This window comes from Carlito syrichta, unplaced genomic scaffold, assembly GCF_000164805.1.
Source record: "Carlito syrichta isolate Samal-C Ts95f unplaced genomic scaffold, Tarsius_syrichta-2.0.1 Scaffold309730, whole genome shotgun sequence".
Classification (NCBI taxonomy): domain Eukaryota; kingdom Metazoa; phylum Chordata; class Mammalia; order Primates; family Tarsiidae; genus Carlito; species Carlito syrichta.
In genome coordinates this window covers 415,462-434,418 of record NW_007253826.1, presented here as the reverse complement: position 1 = coordinate 434,418, position 18,957 = coordinate 415,462, and the positions used below count along the sequence as shown (strand labels likewise).

General features: G+C 52.0%; 1 protein-coding gene across 1 annotated transcript in view; it reads right to left on the bottom strand.

The window, feature by feature from the left end:
* Window positions 1-7,455: 7,455 nt before the first annotated feature.
* The window catches only part of PTCH2 (patched 2), a 15,502-nt gene continuing 4,000 nt past the window's right edge, over window positions 7,456-18,957 (bottom strand). The window contains exons 3-22 of the mRNA XM_008067656.1: window positions 15,810-15,999; window positions 15,635-15,704; window positions 15,338-15,429; window positions 14,205-14,400; window positions 13,483-13,604; window positions 13,203-13,350; window positions 12,995-13,126; window positions 12,756-12,911; window positions 12,580-12,672; window positions 12,133-12,258; window positions 11,925-12,043; window positions 11,473-11,821; window positions 10,934-11,246; window positions 10,704-10,846; window positions 10,437-10,617; window positions 10,015-10,295; window positions 9,772-9,909; window positions 8,628-8,770; window positions 8,444-8,543; window positions 7,456-8,033 (exon numbers count right to left, since the gene is read on the bottom strand). Coding sequence (XP_008065847.1) covers window positions 7,767-8,033; window positions 8,444-8,543; window positions 8,628-8,770; window positions 9,772-9,909; window positions 10,015-10,295; window positions 10,437-10,617; window positions 10,704-10,846; window positions 10,934-11,246; window positions 11,473-11,821; window positions 11,925-12,043; window positions 12,133-12,258; window positions 12,580-12,672; window positions 12,756-12,911; window positions 12,995-13,126; window positions 13,203-13,350; window positions 13,483-13,604; window positions 14,205-14,400; window positions 15,338-15,429; window positions 15,635-15,704; window positions 15,810-15,999 — 3,359 coding nt within the window. The 3' untranslated portion in view covers window positions 7,456-7,766. The remainder of the gene's footprint in view (window positions 8,034-8,443; window positions 8,544-8,627; window positions 8,771-9,771; window positions 9,910-10,014; window positions 10,296-10,436; window positions 10,618-10,703; window positions 10,847-10,933; window positions 11,247-11,472; window positions 11,822-11,924; window positions 12,044-12,132; window positions 12,259-12,579; window positions 12,673-12,755; window positions 12,912-12,994; window positions 13,127-13,202; window positions 13,351-13,482; window positions 13,605-14,204; window positions 14,401-15,337; window positions 15,430-15,634; window positions 15,705-15,809; window positions 16,000-18,957) is intronic.

Sequence of the window (18,957 nt, the reverse complement as noted above, 5' to 3'; positions counted from 1 at the left end):
ATTCTGATGACTCCCTCGTGTCTAGTTAGCTCAGCTACTTCTTTACTTCCAGACCTGCCTCCTGGGCCTCTTTCTCTGAATTCCCCACAGACATCTTAGGCTCAATCCAGCGCTCCATCTTTTCCCAGCCCCTGTCCATATCCTGTTTCTCCTTCTTGTGGGTGCCCACGCGAGAAACGTGGATCTCAGGCTCATGTTATCCCGCTTCCTCACATCTGCCTCAGGCCACTAATAACTTCTTTTTGAGCTGGAGCTTCACATTCGGTCTCCCAGGCTGGAGTGCATGGCACGCTTATGGCCACCGCAGTCCGGCCCTGCTGGGCTCAGGCGATCCTTCTGCCTCAACCTTCCAAGTAGCTAGAACTACGGGCGTGGGCACCATGCCCGGCGGATTTTATGATTTACTGTAGAGACAGGTCTCGCCATGTTGCTCAGGTTGGTCTCGAACCCCTGAGCTCGGGAAATCCTCTCACCTCTGCCTCCCAAAGTGCTGGGATTACAGGCGTGAGCCACCGTGCCCGGCCCACTTCTACCTTCTAAGAGAAGTTTCTGGTTGGTTCAGTTCTCTCAGTCTGGAGATTCAGCATGTCCTGTGACGTCTTCTTCCTTCACTCCAGCGCCCCCTCAATCCATTTCCCACACCGCAGCCAGATCTGTCTAGGATTGTCAGTCCCAGGTTCCTTAAATCCTGCAACATCCTATTGTCCTCTAGGACAAAATACAATCTATTTTAGGCTGGATGAGGTGACTATAATCCCAGCACTTTGGGAGGCCGAGGTGAGAGGATTGCCTGAGCCCATAGGTTGAAGACCAGCCCGCGCAACTTGGCGAGACCGCATCTCTACAATAAATCAAAAAATTAGCCGGGCATGGTGGCGTGCCTGTAGTTCCGGCAGAAGGAACACCTGAGCCCAGCAGGTCGAGGCTGCGGTGGCCGGAAGCGTGCCACTGCACTCCAGCCTGGGCGACAGAGTGAGACTCCAACTCAAGAAAAAAAAAATCTGTTTCACGTTCAAGGCACTCAAAAACGACTAGTGGCTCATAAATGCTAGCAACTCTACCTTTGCATACATTCACTCATTCTGGAGGTTCTAGTCCGTAGTCTCACTCTGTCACGCTCTCAGCCGTCGTATCCTCAACCCGCTGGGCTCCAGCGATCCTTCCGCCTCAGCCTTCCAAGTAGCTGGAACTATAGGTGCGCACTATCACGCCCAGCTATGCTACCTCTTCCAGTCATCACACATCTTGTCTTCCGCAGGACTTGAATCTCCCTACAGGAAGACCCCTGAGGCCTGGAGTGGTGCCTTATTCATTTCTTTCTTTCTTTTTTTTTTTGAGTTGGAGTCTCACTCTGTCGCCCAGACTGGAGTGCAGTGGCCGCTCCCGGCCACCGCAGCCTTGACCTGCTGGGCTCCGGCGATCCTTCTGCCTCAGCCTTCCGAGTAGCTGGAACTATAGGCGCCGGCTACCACGCCCAGCTAATCAGGGACTTTATACAAAAATAAATTGCACATTAATTGAAGATAATTATTTGGCATTATCTCTGAAGACTAAATATGTGGCTACTCAGTAGAACCACTTCATGGCAGCATTGTTTGGATAGTGAAAATGAAAAATAATCTATATGTCCGTTAATAGAGGGTTGGTTATATTATATATTTTATGAATATACAAAGAAATTCTTAAAAAAGATATCCACGATCTTTGGTGAAAACACAGTGTAGACCAAGTACAGCATGATTCCTTTTGTTGTTAAAGGTAGTACAGTGATTAAGAATGTGCCTTCTGGGTCGGGTTCGGTGGCTTAGCCTGTAATCCCAGCACTCTGGGAGGCCAAGGCAAGTGGATTGCCTGAGCCTGCAGGTTCAAGACCAGCCTGGGCAACTTGGTGAGATCTCATCTCTACAATAAATAAAAAATTAGCCAGGTATGGTAGCGTGCGCCTGTAGTTCCAACTACTTGGAAGGCTGAGGCGGAAGGATCGCTGGAGCCCAGCAGGTCGAGGCTGAGCGACAGAGTGAGACTCAGACTCAAAAAACAAAAACAAGAGTGTGCCTTCTGGGCCCAACTCGATGGCTCAGCCTGTAATCCCAATGCTTTGGGAGGCCGTGGTGAATAGATTACCTCAATCTGCCAGTTCGAGAGTAGCCCGGGCAACTTGGCAAGACCTCATCTTTACAATAAATAAAAAACTAGCCAGGTTTCGTAGTGTGCACCTGTAGTTCTGGCTACTTGGAAGGCTGAGGCAGAAGGATCTCCAAAGCCCAGCAGGTCGACGCTGGGGTGTCCGTGAGCGTGTCACTGCACAACCTGGGCGATGGAGTGAGACTCCAACTCAAACAAACAAAAAAAGTGTGCCTTCTGGAGCCGGAATACTTGCATTTGAATCTCAGCTCCAGTGCATACAGACTTTGTGACTTGAGTGAGGACACAACCTTTTCTGTGCCTCAGTTTCCTTATTTATAAAATGGAGATAATATTAGAACCTAATTAGTAGAGTTGCTAGGAAGATGAAATTAGTTAATATTGTAAAATACTTAGAACTATAGTGGGACAGATTAAATACTGTATATGTATTTAGAAAATAAATATATTCATTCATTTGTTCCACAAATATTCATTGAGTGCTTATGTGCTACACACTGATTTAGGGTCATGGAATAAATATATGAGAGGACAAGTCAAGAAAAGTGTTAGCCTCATGGAACTTACGTTCTAGGAGGAGAAGCATATGATAAACAAGTAAAGAAATAAATGTATGACATGATTTCAGGGAGTGGTTTGTGCTATAAAGAAAAGTAAAACAAAGCCAGGCTTGGTGGCTCAGCCTGTAATCCCGCGCCTTTGGGAGACTGAGGTGAGTGGATTGGCGAGCCCGCGGGTTTGAGACCCGCCTGGGCAGTGAGACCTCATCTCTACAATAAATCAAAAATTCAGCCGGGCGTGGTAGCGCATGCCTGTAATTCTGGCTACTCGGAAGGCTGAGGCTGAAGGATGGCCGGAGTCCAGCCGGTCGAGGCTGCGGTGGTCGGGAGCGGCCACTGCACTCCAGTCTGGGCGACAGAGTGAGACTCCCACTCAAAAAAATAAATAAATAAATAAATAATGTAGTTGAATGAAGTGTCTGCTCTGAAGATGGGAGTCAACAGGACCTGCTGATAGCTGTAAATTGGGGATGAGAGGGTCACCAACTATCAGATGGACCATGGCTGGGCACCGTGGCTCACGCCTGTAATCACAGCAGTTTGTGAGGCCGAGGTGGAAGCCTGAACCCAGGAGGACAAGGCTGTGGTGAGTTGTGATCGTGCCATTCCCCTCCAGTCTGGCAGCCTGAGGAACAGACTCAAACAGAACAAAACAAAAACGTAAAGCCCTAGAACTATATGAACTCTCCTAGGGAGAGGATGCAGATAGGCAGGAGGATATAGGATTAAGATTGAGGGACACCCAACATTTCGTATACCACTCTATCAAAACACTATTTGTATGCATGGCACTCCTCACTCGGACCATATCTTACTTGTCTGAGATTATACTATGTATTCGACTTTTGCACTGGTCGCTTCCATTAAAAAGGCTCTACGGGGAGGGGGGGAAACCCTTGTGAGGTCTCCACCGGGAAAACTGGCATACCGTGGGCGCTCAGTATGTAAAGAGTCGAGTGGAAGAAAAACGAAAGACTGGAAACAAGTGAACAGCTAAACTAAGCCCGCTACGAGAGATTCGACCTAGCCTCAGGTGGTCACTCCGCTTTCTCTTTCCAGTAGCTGGAACCACGGCCGCACCACCACCCCAACCAGATCGCTTTCTTCAACGGTAGAAATCTAGCTTCTCCCAAGTCACTCGCGCCCATTTCTGACCTCTAGTTTCCAGCAACTTTTCCTAGGACCTCAAGAAAACAACAGAAACAAAACCGTGAGAGTTAAACCAAGGCCGCTTTTACCACACCGGCTCTTCAGAGAGAGTGACGTTAAAGGAGCCGGGCGTGGTAGCGCGCGCCGGTAGTTCCGGCTACTGTGAAGGCTAAAAAGGAAGAAACGCCGGAGGCGAGCAAGTTGATGTTACTGTGTTTGGGAATGACTGCTGCTGTCTAGTTCCGATGATCGGAAAACTCCAACTGTAAACAGAAAAAATACAAAGAAAAAAGACGCGAACCGAGTTTTCAGACTACAACAGGATGAAAAACCACGAAACAGCCTGCTTTTTTGACTTCCAGAAAAGTAGCCTCGTAAGCACGAGACTTCAAAAATTGGGTTAAAACTCAGAGTTGTTCCTCTCCACGGAAATCTTTAGTAAAAGGCGAAAGATTTATACGATCTGAAGAGAAACTAGAGTATACCGGTAAACCTCCGCTTGGAACCACCTAGAGAGACACAACACTTTATACAGTTACGGTTGTTCAACCGTTGAGCGGAACACGCTACCTGCATGTAGCTTATGTATACATATATTTCCAACAGGCATTATACCCTAAAATTGTGGAAAAAACCCGAAATGGAGCGCAAGTAGCCTGAAGCTGTCTTTTCGCGGTGCACTATGGGTATGCAAATCACAGGCGGCTCCGGGCTAGTCCGAGACATCAGCTGCGGGGGCGGGACCGCGGGGACCTGTGCTCTCCCTTGCGTTTCTCTACGGGTCTTTCTGGGTCCCGCTTCCCCTTTGCCCAGAGAGGAGTGGTCGGTGCCAGGTGCCGAGTCCCTTGCCGGGGCTGGTATTGGCGTCAGTCCCAATTTTTTTTTTGAGTTGGATTCTCCCTCTGTCGCCCAGGCTGGAGTGAAGGGGCACATTCACGGCCACCCCAGCGTCGACCTGCTGGGCTCAGACGATCCTTCCCCTCAGCCTTCCGAGTAGCAGGAACTACAGGCGCACACCACCACACCCGGGTAATTTTTTGATTTACTGTAGAGATGAGGACTCAACAAGTTGCCCAGGCTGGTTTCGAACCCGTGGGCTCAGGCAATCCTCTCACCTCGGCCTCCCAAAGCTCTGGGATTACAGGTTGAGCCACCAAGCCCGGCCTTTCTTTCTTTCTTTTTTTGGTTTTTTGAGTTGGAGTTTCACTCTCGTCCAGACTGAAGTGCAGTGGCTCGTTCACGGCCACCGCAGCCTCGACCTGCTGGGCTCCGGCGATTCTTCCGCCTCAGCCTTCCGAGTAGCTGGAACTATAGGTGCACACCACCACGCCTGGCTGATTTTTTAAAAGTTGCCCAGGCTGATCTCGAACCCCTGGACTCAGGCAATCCTCTTGCCTCTACCTCCCAAAGTGTTGGGATTACAGGCATAAGCCACTGCGTCCTGCCAGTCCCAATTGTTAAGGTTCACTTCTGTCATTCCCTACCCCCAGCCCTAGGGAGATAGAAGCGGAAACTGCCCAGCACCGACATTCAGGGGCAGTGGGATTACCCAGAAAGCACGTTACCACCCCTCTTAGAGTAGATGGCATCCACTTAATCTTCAAGGATGAGTTGGGGTTACGGCAAGGGGAGGCGGGAAGGTGTTCTAAGCAGAGGGAATAGTCTATGTGAAATTATGGAGATGAAGACCAGTAGTAATTCAGCTGTCCAGAAAGTAGAGTGTGGGCGTGTCTGAATGAGAGTGTGAGCCTGGAGACAGTTGAGATGGGATGGTAGGCAGAGGCTAGGACTCAAGGGACCTGGAAAGGGCTTGGGCTTCAGCCTGTCAGTGATGAGGAACTACGGAAGGCTGCTGAGGTCAGAGGACTGAATAGTGCAGGGTGCACAGGGTGGGCTACCTTGCAAGTAGTCCTGGGACTTCTTCCCTGCAACTGGATGTCATCAGTGCCCCAACACTGATCACTTCTGGGGTGGTCCAGCTCTGACTGAGAGGGATCCCTTTAGCCGCTGCCACATCAACACACCCTTGCCTGTTTCAGGGCTGTTCCCTCTGTATGTAATCAGAGCAAAAACTTTCAGTATAGCTAACATCTATACAGACTGCCAAAATAAAGTACTTACGAGATGCTAGGTCACTTCTTTTTTTTTTTTTTTTTTGAGTTGGAGTCTCACTCTGTCGCCCAGACTGGAGTGCAGTGGCCGCTCCCGGCCACCGCAGCCTTGACCTGCTGGGCTCCGGCGATCCTTCTGCCTCAGCCTTCCAAGTAGCTGGAACTATAGGTGTGCGCTAAGACGCCCGGCTAATTTTTGATTTATTGTAGAGATGAGGTCTCGCCAAGTTGCCCAGGCGGGTCTTGAACCCACAGGCTCAGGCAATCCACTCACCTCAGCCTCCCGAAGGCACGGGATTACAGGCTGAACCACTGAGCCCGGCTGGCATTTTTTTTTTTTTGAGTTGAGTCTCACTCTGTTGCCCAGGCTGGAGTGCTCATGGCCACTGCAGCCTCGACCTACTGGGCTCCGGCGATCCTTCTGCCTCGGCCTTCCAAGTAGCTGGAACTACAGGTGTGTGCCACCATGCCCAGCTATTTTTGATTTATTGTAGAGACGAGGTCTTGCCAAGTTGTTCAGGCTGGTTTTGAACCCCTGGACTCACTCAATCAATCCTCTCGCCTTTGCCTCCCAATGTGCTGGGATTACAGACTTGAGCCACCACACCTAGCCCCCTTTTTAGGCATTTTAGTGTTGATTCAACCACAGTTGGCTTTTTTTCTTTTTGTAACTTTTGGTTAGAATGATTTTCTGGCTTTTGTCTGGGGTGGGGTGGGGTGTGAGAAGCCACTGTTCTTGGAGTGGGAGAAATCCTGGTAACTGGGTGGCTGGAATTCAGGGTGTGTATGTGTATCAGTTGAGACCAAGCCCAGGGATAACTGGGGAAGGGCAGTAAGAGAACTCTCCCACCCCACTGGGTGAGACTGTGTACCCTATTCCAGAGGGGCTGTTCAACTTTCACAGAATAAACACTTTAAATTCAGTGTCCTCACTAGTTGGCAGCACCTTAATTCCTGACAGTTCCCCAATCCAATCCACTGGCTGACTGGCCAAGGATGGCTTCCAGGTGGCAGGCTGACTGCTGGCTTGCAGAGACCTCTGCCTTGGAGGCTGCTCTGGCTCCTTTCCCTCAGTGCACAAACCTCCTAAAACATTTCTCCAGACCCTGCTGCCCCATCTCTGCTTCAACTGGCCACTTTCCTGCTCTGCTTCCACTTCACCTTGCACCTGTTGCCTGGCTTTGGCCCTCTGCCATGTCCCCAATACGGATGAAGCAGGAAGGTGGGAGACAAGTCTGCAGAGGTGGGAGGGATTGCAGTACGATGGCTCTGAAAGCCACGTAGTAGGGTTTAGCGCCCCCAAATTTGTTTCACTTTGTATATTAAGCACTTAATTAGATAATGTTACCATGTATATGGTAACAATGCAGAATCTGGGGTCTTTCCCACCTGGAGACCTTAGGCCCGGACACAACAGAAACCCCTTTCAATATCTGATTTTCACTTGCAAACACCCAATTCTGAAAGACAAGCACCAAAGTCATTTGAGATGAGTTCACATAGAATATATTTAATTCTTTTCAAAATAAAATTTTCAGCACAGCTAACATCTATATATACTACAAAAATAAACATCTTCATATAAATAATTTAGGTGGTAGGAGGTGGGGGGGACACCGACAGCCAACCCAGGAGTCACCAAGCTGTGAGGCCCAGGGCTGGCGCAGGACACAAGGATCCCTCAGGCTTGGTCTGCTGGGCTGGCAGCAGAATTGGGTGGGAGGGGAGACAGGGCTGCACTGCAGCCTGAAGTGCTGGTTTCACATGGCCTAAGCAGGGTCTCCGAGCTTCGGCCGCTCTCTCACCCAGTGGCTGGACATGGTCCCCTAGAACTGAGGTTGTCAGAGCTGATGGTAGCTGGTGTGGCAGCAGGGGACCACGTGGACTCATCAGAGGCTGGATGGATGTAGGTGCCAGGCAGTGGGGGTGGGTGGAGGGCCACGGTCATGGATGTCGTCACTCTCGCAAAGCTTTGGGGCAGGCTGGGGGACATCCCCCACCTGAGCCTGCCTTCCCGTGGAGCCGGGGGGCTCAGGACCTCAGGGCTCTCCTTGTACATCTGTACCACCTGGGGGGAGATACCAGCCCTAGTAAGCGCAGGGGCTACTGGGCTGCAGTTCCCTTCAGTACTTCCTGGTGATCACCATGTTTGTTGGGTCCCTCTTAGCCTCCAGCAGGATATGAGAGCTGACAAGAGACAGGATAACGAGGCCTGGGACAAACTCTGCACCTTGCTGTGGATCCTGAAAGGCTAAGATAGGGTCCATGAAGAAGCCAGCAGGGCTGAGGGGCAGGAGCATGGTTTCTGGGGAGTGGAGGAAGCTGCCCCCCTCAGCAGGTGATACCTGTTGGGCAAGGCCCTGGTGGGCTGAGCCTGTCTGTTGGCCATGGAGGATATTTTGTCCTGGCTCTGTCCCTTTCCTTGCCTGTCCCCACCCCTGTGTCGGGGCAGAGGGAGGGTATGGAAGGTGTGGTCACCTCAGGTGGGGGCCCCAGGATGGAGAGCAGCACAGGCAGCAGCACGAGTCCGTGGAGGAGGCCCAAGAGTGTGAGCACTGTCAGCACCACGAAGAAGTACCTGGGTGGGGTGGGGAGTCAGCCTGGGCAGGCCCCGGGGCCAGCACCGAGAGACCCTCCTTCCTTGCCCCAAGCCTTCCTCTACCTTACGATGAAGTCAAAGTTGGAACCGGCAAGCATGAGCAGACCCAGCAATGTAGAGATGGCCCCATCAGTCACGGGGGCAAATGTGTGCTTAAGGGCACGGGCAGCCCGCAGGTTCCGGCTACCCTGGGTGGTCAGGAAGCCCTGGGGGAACAGAGTAATCTTGGAGCTGTTCCTCTGCTAGTCATGGCCAGCTCATCCATGTCTCCAACTGTATCTGTCCTCAGGGCTAACCCATACCTTGGCTTACAAAAGGCTAGGTAAACTCAGTTAATAGGAACCGTCCAGGAAGCATGCATGGGTCCATTTAGATAACACTGTTTAGATGTGTCTGGTGAGATACAGAGAGATGTACAAAATAGATGGGAAAACTACAGTCTGTCACCTCCTTTGTAAATAAAATTTTGTTGAAACAGCCACACCCAAACATTAATGTATTGTCTATGGTGCTTTTGTGCCACAGATTCCATGGCTCACCAAATCCGAGCTACTTACTAGCTGGTCTTCACAGAAAAAGTGTGTTAACCCTTGGTCTAGAAGAATGAATGCCAAAGTGATAAGTTGCTTCTCAGGGTAGCATTTCAGAGGATTTCTAATTCTTCCTCTGTACTTTTCTACATGCTGATTCCTGCTCTCTCTCCCCCAAGGAATATATATTGTTCTTAGGATAAGAATAGGGCTATTGGGGAGGAAAAAAGAGGGAGCTGTTTGTGGGCCTGGCTGGTCTGTGGGCCTACCTTCCCTCTGCCAGAGAACAACACAGCTTGGGGAGAGGTCTGTGCCCTACACAGTTCTAGTATCTCTCTCTTTAAGCCCACATTGCCACCCAGCTATCATCCCATTTCTTTGATCCCTTCACAGTAAAACATTCAAAGAAATGTTGATTCCCATTTCCCCACCTTCCATTCTGTCCTTAACCCATTCCAGACAGGGCTTTGTTCATGCCTCTCTACTGAAATGGCTACTTATTTATTTGTTTATTGTCTATTTCTACCCACTAGAATATAAGTTCCTTGGAGGTAAAGACTGTATCGTCATTACATCCCCAACTCTTAAATAGTACCTAGCATATAGTAGGTGCTTGAACAATATTTGCTGAATACCGAATCATTTGAACTGTCCCTCCCCCGAGTGCCTGTGCTCACCAGAGCCGTGTGGACTGTGAACTCAACACCAATGCCTACAGAGGCTACAAGGATCACCACGGGGATGGCGCTCAGCTTGATGCCCAGGAAACCCATGATACCAAAGAGCTCCACGGTCATCATCACCAGGACCAGCACCTGGGGAAGGCAGGGCTCATGCAGGGCTCCTGGCAGGAGGGATGATGGGCAGGGCAGGGTGAGGATGCTGCTGGGTCTCTCCAACCCACCCCTGCAAGTACTCACTATGAGGCCAGCTGTCCAGGGGTTGAGCAGCAGCAGGGCACAGACAAGGAAAGTGCACATCAGCAGGACGCAGACAGCCAGCAGGAAGCAGCGCCGCAGGCCCAGATACTGCTCCCAGAAGAGGAAAGGGGAGCCGCTGGGATAGGCATGTACCCCAGCCTGTCCTGCCTCTGCACATGCTGCCCGGGCCCCCTCAATGGCCTCCACAAAGTCTGCAGTCTTCTGGAGGCCACGTAGCAGGAAGGGGAACTGGGCGAACTCCAGGGGCTGAGCTGGCGGGACTGCAGAGGGGAGGGGAGGAGAGAGGAGGGAAGAGGGAGATGGAGGGGGGACAGTGAGCACAGGGAATGGTGGCAGGCCTCAGGGTTAGGGCTTGTGTGGACTGAGGTGGAGGCTTTTGCTGAGCTACCCCCAGGACTCACTGCGAAGGTTCTCCCCGGTGGTGTCGTATTTGTCATGCAGCCATTCAGGAGGTGGGGGGTAGAAGTTGGCCTGCGAGGCTGCCAGACCCAAGGGGTCACTGCTCACCCATACAGTCAGCCCCATGTAGAAGAGCTCTGGTGGGATCAGTCCTGCTTTGTCTACCAGCTTCCTTGTGGTCAGCTGCAGAGGCAGAGAGGGCTAAAGGCCTGGGCCTGTGTGGCCTGCAGCCCCTCTGTGCTCCCTGACCATCCTGGCCCTCTCCCCACCTGGCTGAAATCCAAAGGCTCCTGGGCATCCCCGGTCTGGATGAGCAACTTGTAGGCCAGGGCCCCATCCTCAGAGCCATTGCGATATGAATGGCGGGTAATGCGCCCAGAAGCCCAGTCCTGGTCAAACGCAGCCTGAATTCCTGGGGGAGAACAGGTGAGTGCAGTTAGCCTGTGGCCCCAGGGAGCAAGCCTACAGCACCCTCCCTGCTGTTCTCCTTGCCTCTCACCCTGTAGCCAGTTGCGGTAATAGTGCAGCCAGGTGCGGGGTGCCTGGGCGGCAGGCGGGGGCAGGACAGCTCTGAGGGAACTGAAGCGCTGGTGCAGATCAAAGAGGGCACGTTGGGAGTGGGCGTAGTCAAAGCCACCCTGGGTTACCAGGGCCACCTCGTACAAGGAGAAGTACCTGAGCTGGGCGCTCAGGAAGGCATGCTCCTTGGTGCCTCGAGGCACCACATCTGTCAGGGCCAGCCCATCCTGCACCAGCGTGGCTCCGTAGAGGCTCAGGCCCAGAAGAGCCCCAAAGAGCACCAGCACCATGGCCTATGGGAGACGGAAAGTAAGCTGGAGGCCCAGGGCTGCCCTCTAGCCCTCAGGTCTTCTTGGGGTATGTAGACACTAAGTCTCTGTCCTGTCCCACCCAGTCTTTTTTCCCCCATATAGTTAATTATTTAATAGCATGCCATGCTGTAATTAATACTACATCGCCCTTTTTGATTTTGAGATTGTGCCCATTTTGAGGATACAGTTCTTACCCACCCAGTCTTACCTTGGTATGCGACTGGAGCAGCAAGGGTGCAAACTGATAGCGGGCGAAATGGGTGAGATTCCAGTGGACACAGGGCAGGGACTTGCAGGCTGCCTTCTGTCTGGTTTCCTCCTCTTGGCCTAGAAGGTCCCGTGTGGACCCTCCAGGGCTGAAGAGCTCAGAGCCCAGTGGATCAGAAGAGGGGGGCACCAGGTGGGCTTGGGGAGGCAGGATGGTGACCACATGCTGGCTGCCGGCTTCACAGTGGGTGAAGGCTTGAACTGTGGCCGTCAGGTGGGTAATGCCCACTGGTACTGTCCTATCCCCCAGCTCCTGGGGTAGAATCTGAATCACCCGAGTAGAGCAGGGGCTGGAAGAGGCAGAGAGTGTGACAGATCTCTATGTCTTGAAATGCTGGGGAGGTACAAGCTGGGGTGGGTCAAGAGGGGAAGGTGTGGGTGCAGGGACAGTACCTAGAGAAGCAGCAGAGCACGTCTAGGCGCTGGCAGTGGCGCCGACGCAGGTCCAGGCTGAGGATGGCTGGGAAGATAAGCATCACGGCTGCAAAGTTGCAGCCAACCACTATGGCCACCTGGGGGATGGACAGGAGGGGTATAAAGGCTGATGAAGTCGACTCTAGCCCCACACCACCCTGAGCCCACCCTCTTCATGAGGCCTTACCTGCAGTGAGAAAGCCCGCAGGGCAGGGATGGGAACTAGGGCAGCCATGAAGAAGGCGACCATGATGTTGATGGATGTGAGTGCAACACTGGTGCCTGTGCGCTGCAGACACTCGCCCGTGCGCTCCTGCCAGGATAGAGCAGGGATGTGCCCTCTGATCATAGGGGGAGGTGGGCCATGTGAAGGTAGAGTGGCGGGGAGGCTCAGGAAATTGAGATGGCAGAGGTGGGGCAGTAATAGCACAGCAGCTAATATTTATCGTGTGTATCATGCGCTGTTCCAAGCATTCAACTTGCATTATCTCACTGATCCTCAAAACAACCCTGTTTACAGATGGGGGAAACTGAAGCCCTGAAGTTAATTAGTAGCCCAGGTTCACACAAACCAAGAGGCCCTTGACCATTATGCCGAACTGCCTCAGATGAGCCCTGGAGGATGAGGCCTCACCTGGAGAGGGGTGCCAGGTGGAGCCTCTGTGAAGGCATGTGCCAGCAGGAATACGTCATCCACACCGATTCCCACAGCCAAGAAGGGTAGCACCTGGGGGGCAGAGGGGTGGGCAGTTAGAGGAAAGGTACAGTCTTGCAATAGCACCTGAAGTCTGCCCTACAGAGCTGGTGTACCTGGGTAGTGGCAGCATTGAAGGTGATGCCAAGCAGGGCACAGAGCCCGAGGCCCGAGGCCACAGCCAGAGCCACCAGCAGCACCCCGGCAAGGCCCACAGCACCCTGGGACTGGGCACAGTCCCATCTCAGCATTGTCACGCAGGCATAGGCCAACTGTGGAGAGACAGGACAATCTTAGATGTCCCAGGGCAGGCACTGGATGGAGGTGAGGGCAAGGTGCCGGGAGCAAGACCCACCATAAGCAGATATCCTCCCACCACACGGGCAGCACTGACTTCAGAGAATGCACGCAGGATGTCATCCAGGGTGGTGGAGGAGAAGGCATGGATCTGCTGGGATGCATTCTCAGGCAGGGCCTCCTGGGCCAGCTGGAGAGACAGGGTGGATCTGAGTGTGGGAGGGGAAGTCCTCAGGGCACCCTTCCTTTTCCTTGTCTACACAGACCTGCACAAAGCGCCGCTGCCAAGCTTGGAGCACTGTGCCAGCCTGTTCTTCACTCCAGCCAATGTCATGTGTCTGATAGTCGCCCCGGAAGTGCTCATACAGCTGGCGGGGACTCATCAGCAGGAAGGTGCTCTGCAGGGCCTCTGCCCTGGTGGGGGTGCAGGAGAGTTAGGGATCAGAACTGGCCCAACACCTGGGAAGGGACGTGCAGGGGGCTGTTGCCAGAGCTGTGGTATTAGACTGTGGATTCCCATGCACCGACTCCCCAGAGAGGCCCTACCTCAGCAGCTGTCCTTGGGGGTCTCTGGCCATGCCTCCCAGCAGCAATTCCTCCTGCCAGTGCATGAATTTGTGGGAGAAGCCATGGCAGCCCCCACTCAGCTCCTGAGCCACATTAGGAGCCTGGAGAGCGACAGGGGAGGGGTTTAATATTCAAGACCCTGGCTGTGGATAACTGAGAGTCCTTGGGCTTGTCCCTCTAGGAACCAAGCCTGCCACAGAGCTCGGTAGGCCTGACGTGTAGATAACTATTCTGAGCCTCTCAAGTACTCAGAGTGAACAGCTAGTGTCCTGCAGACAGGAGGCCACAAGAGGGAGAAGAAGCCTGGAAATAGGCTGCTGGCAGGAGCGGGCCTAACTTTGGTGCATTTTGAAAAAAATACCACATTCAAAGGGCCACAAAGACACTGGGGAAACTAGGCACGATATTTGTGTTTAGCTATTGTGTTCTTGGTTTCCCTGTACAAGTCTATGCTGATAAAGTCCAGCATCATATGGGCTTAGAAAAGGAAAAAGGGACTCATATACCACTTGAGGGTTCCTTAGGAGAACTGAATGGAAATGGAACACTCTAGGAGTCTGGCACAGTGGGGCAGGGTAACAATGTCCAGGAAATGGAGGAAGTGCACAGAGTGCAATCAGCTCTCTCTCAGAACAGAGAGACATATGAGGGGAAAGGGAAGGAAAACAGTCTTTTCCTGGCACCACCTGGTTGGAACCCACCTGCCTGCTGTGATGGTTGGGGGCACTGGATGGGCAGTGTAGGTCGTCAGGATGCAGACAGGGCCGCCCCACGTAGGCCTGGCCCACCTGTGCCTTCTCTAGTAGCTCCCGGAAGCCCTCAAGGGAGGCAAAGGGACCCAACTCCTCTAGCAGCTGCTCTGGATCCAGGTTGGTCCACTGGATATCAGGGCGGCCCCTGGGGGTAAGCCTGTGGTTGGTGAGTGTCAGGGACCAAGACCCACCCTCCCGACTGCTGCTATGGGGCCCGTGCTGTACCCCACCCTCCTCTCATCTGCTTATTTGTCCCTCCACATGGAGGGTGTGCAAGGCTCACACCCTCAGGGCTGCCAGGCTGCATCAGTCCAGCAGGCTGCTGCAATGAGCAGTGAATGGGTCAAGAGGCTGAAATGGAGATTAGGACGGACGGACTTCATACACAGGGCCTAGAAGGCCCCGCTGAATCCCTTACCAAGCTGTCTACGCTTGGTTCTAATACATACCCATACAGCCACTTGTCTGTGACAGGTTTTCTTTCTGGCCTTGCCAAGAGCTTAGCTGATGCAGCACCTAGTGAATTTTCTCCAGCAAAGTCTCTTTCTGGGGATCTTTCTTCTTTTTCGAGTCAGTCTCACTCTGTCACCCATTTTTGAGTCAGTCTCACTCTGTCACCCAGGCTGGAGTGCAGCGGCACGCTCGTGGCCACCACAGCCTCGACCTGTTGGGCTCAGGTGATCCTTCTGCCTCAGCCTTTCAAGTAGCTGGAATTACAGGCACGCGCTACCACACCCAGCCAATTTTTTATTTATTGTAGCGACGAGGTCTCACCAAGTTGCCTAGGCTGTTCTCAAATCCCTGGGCTCAGACAATCCTCTCGCCTCTGCCTCCCAAAGTGCTGGGATTACAGGCATGAGCCACTGGGCTAGGCTTTTTTTTCCTCCTCTGCTAAGACCTTACAGATCTTTGTGTTTTGTTTTGTTTAAATAATACAGGGGTGTGGAGAGAGCCTTGGGTAAGCCAAGGCTGGGAGGTAATTAGGATCTTGATAAAGTTTTGATTGTCTTCTTCACTCCCACCCCTCCTTTCTGCTGGAGAAGTCCTGGTGGGAGACAAGCAGGGCCCCAGGAAGCACTTACGGCAAGTAGGCAGAGCCTCCTTGGAGTTTGGCTCCCTCCCAGAAGCAGTCGAGGGGGGTGAGGATCACACATGGAAACAGCTTCTCAATCATCTGCCAGAGATACCCCAGGCCACATCAGTCCTGTCCCTGGCTCCTTTCCCCACAGCCTTTGCAGGGTGCCCTCTGCAACCCCTCCTACTTTGGGGTAGGGGAGGAATATGGGGGATGGGGCATCTCTCAATCTCTCTGAGTCCTCCTATACCACAGAAAAGATTCTGCCTCTACCCCATCTTATGCAATAGATCAGGACACTCACCCGCTCAATCATTCCATTTTCAATAAGGGGAACTCCTGACTTGTAGCAGATTTTGTTCAAATCCCAGGACCTGCAATAGCCGGGGCACAGGAGATCAGCAGAAGAGGGGGATTCACACTCCAGAACTGCCATAACATGTTCACCCCCAGCTGCTCAGGGACTCAGCCAGACTCACTTTCCATAGAGTGATACTTGCACTTTACTAGCGGTGAGGGCTGCCTGGAGGTGAAGGGCAAGTGCCTCGGGTGTGAGGATGTTTTCCCCCTCCTGGCGTGCAGTCTGTATCAACATCTGAGAGGTATATGCAGCCTCCTCCCCTAGCTTCTCCTTGGTATAATGCAGCTCCTGGCTCACTCGGCTGCCCACTGCCAGAGCAAAGGGAGAAAGCTGAGAGGAAAGGGCCTGGGTGGGGCAAGCTCTGGGGGAGGTTAGGTCTCCCTGGACAAGGGAGAAGTGTGGCTGAGAGGAGCCCCTGCCTTCTCCGTGACAGCCTGGCCACAGCCCAGGCTGACTCCCTAAGCTCCTGCCCCTCTTCTAATTCTGACACCCAGGCTGGAGTGCAGTGGCACAATCACAGCTCACTGCAGCCGCCCAAGTAGCTGCGACTATAGGCCTGCCACCACGCCTGGCTAATTTTTTGATTTTCTTTGTACAGATGAGATCTTGCTATGTTGCCCAGGCTGGTCTAAACCCCTGGTCTCAAGCAATCCTGAAATGACCTCCCAATGTCAATAGTCCCAATGGGATTATAGGTGTGAGCCACTGTGCCCAGTCCTGCCCCTCTTCTAGACTGGAGTTCTGCCAGGGGAAGCAGAAAAGCCTATTGTTTGGCTCTATGGATTTCTTGTGTGGTCTAGGGTTTAAGCATGAATCAGGTTGGCTGGGCTTGGGGCAAAAACTTAAAAGTAAGAATCAGCATGAGCTGGGCTCGAGCTGGGGTTATGGGAATATTCTGGTAAGGCAGTCCTCACTCAGTCCCTCTCTGTTCTGGTGGGAGAACAAGGAGGGACAATAGGGGCCAATAGGGAGATTGCCATTGGGAGGGTTTCCTAAAAGAACAGGTCTAAGGCTGGGGCTGGCTCTTAGTTCAGGTTGCTCTGGGCAGTGATTTACATCCACACACCTTTCTGCAAGTGACTCTGGGAAGAGGGCAGGGAAGGGAGTGCCTGGTAATAATGGGGCCTGTGCTGGCATCAGCAAGGGATAAGATAGTCTTTCAGTTGATGCTCCCACTCAGGTAAGCAGTACAGGAATCAGCTCATGAACCCTGGCAGAGGTGAAATTAGAGTGGGCCAAGGGAAAGGGGGGGGGGTCCTATAAATGCAAATTAAAACAGCAGTAAGCTACCATCTATTAGATTAGCAAAAATTTAAAAACTGATGGTACTCATTGCTGGCTTACAGGAGTACACTCTAATCCACCTTGGCAGTGTAACTTGGTATTCTATTTGGGGGAAAGCAATACTGTAGTATGCATGGTCCATAAACTTTGGTACAGAAATTTCACATATAAGGGCCAAGCCATTGTAGGGACTTAGGCTTTCTCTGAGTGAAATGGGAATCATGGTAGGTTCTGAGCAGAGGCGTGAGATGATCTGACATTTTCATCACTTAACAATGTATTCTGGAGCTGAGATGTGAATGGTGAGCTAGAGTTGGCCAAAAAAAGAAGTCAAGAAAGGAGTTCTGGACCAAGTCTGTGTAGGAAATAGTCACAGGCTCAGTATTTTGGTACTGCTAAGAGTGAGCCAGGGAACAGCCAGTGACAATGCTGGAGAAGCAATCAAGCCAGATTATGAAGGGCCTAGAATATATGCTACGGAGTGTGTATTTGATTCTGGAAACTTCACAGATCTGGTAGAAATCAATGAAAGGACTCTAAGCAGGCGACTGGACTTGGCCAGACTGAGATACACCACAGGAGGGCGCTGTGGAAGCAGATGTGAAGGTAAGACAGACAGCTCTTTCACCTCCTCGGTTTCTAGGAAGCCCTGATTTCAGTGGCCATCTTCTGAAAGGCCTAGTGATTAAGGACAGCTGACCTCCTCCCCAGCACCACAGAGTGAAACTTAGTCTAAGGAGGCAGTCAAAGTAATTCCATTGCCTTTGCCAAGTGAAGGATTTCAGCATAGGATGCCACATAATTCTTGCCAAAGAGACTAAATGGGAAATTGGTTAGGAGGCTTCTGGTAAAATTTTCTTCACTTTCACCAAGGGATGCAAGACACGGATGACTTCCTTTTCCTGACACTGCAGCAGCCACCTTGGGGTAAGCCTGAGAACAAAAGTCCAACATGCTGAAGATGGCAGAAAAAAGAGAAAGAACGTGGGGTTCCTGCTGATGTCCTTGGGCTGCTGAATTAACCATCCTGGAACTTTCCTACTGCTGGGCTTCTTGTTACAGAGGATAATAAACCAATTTTCTTTAAAAAAATTTTTTTTGAGTTGGAGTCTCACTCAGTCGCCCAGACTGGAGTGCAGTGGCCGCTCCCGGCCACCGCAGCCTCAACCTGCTGGGCTCCGGCGATCCTTCCATCTCAGCCTTCTGAGTAGCCGGAATTACAGGCATGCGCTACCACGCCTGGCTGATTTTTAGATTTATTGTAGAGATGAAGTCTCGCTGCCCAGGCGGGTCTCGAACCCGTGGTCTCAGGCAATCTACTCACCTCAGCCTCCCAAAGGCACGGGATTACAGGCTGAGCCACCGAGCCCGGCTAATAAACCAATTTTCTTCCTTCCTTTCTCCCTCCCTCTGTTCCTTTCTTTCTCTTTCAGGTGTTTAAATGAATTCTAAATGATATAATCAGGCGTGTATTGCAAGAGATTGAAAAAGGCCTCAAGCAGATGCAAGGGTGGAAAGGATGGGTCTGAGAGAGGTTAAGAAGAAGCAATTTGGCTGGGCTCGGTGGCTCAGCCTGTAATACCAGCACTTTGGGAGGCCGAGGTGACTGGATTGTCTGAGTCCACGAGTTCGAAACCAGCCCAGGCAACTTGGCGAGACCTCATCTCTACAATCAATCAATAGTGCACACCTGTAGTTCCGTTGGCACTGGAGTGGCCATGAGTATGCCACTGCACTCAGCCTGGGCAACGGAGTGAGACCAAAAAAAAAAAGGAAGAAGCAATTTACTGGTTTAGTAACCAGTTAGGTGAGCAAGAGGAATTGAGGCTGACTCCCAAGATGTTCACCTTACGTATTTGAGTGGATGATAGTTCTACCATTGATACATGGTCATCCTCCACATTTTTAGAAAAATAAAATGGCTATGTGTTCCATATCTTCAGGGACAGCTCTAATTTCTTTTTTTTTTTTTTTTTTTTTTG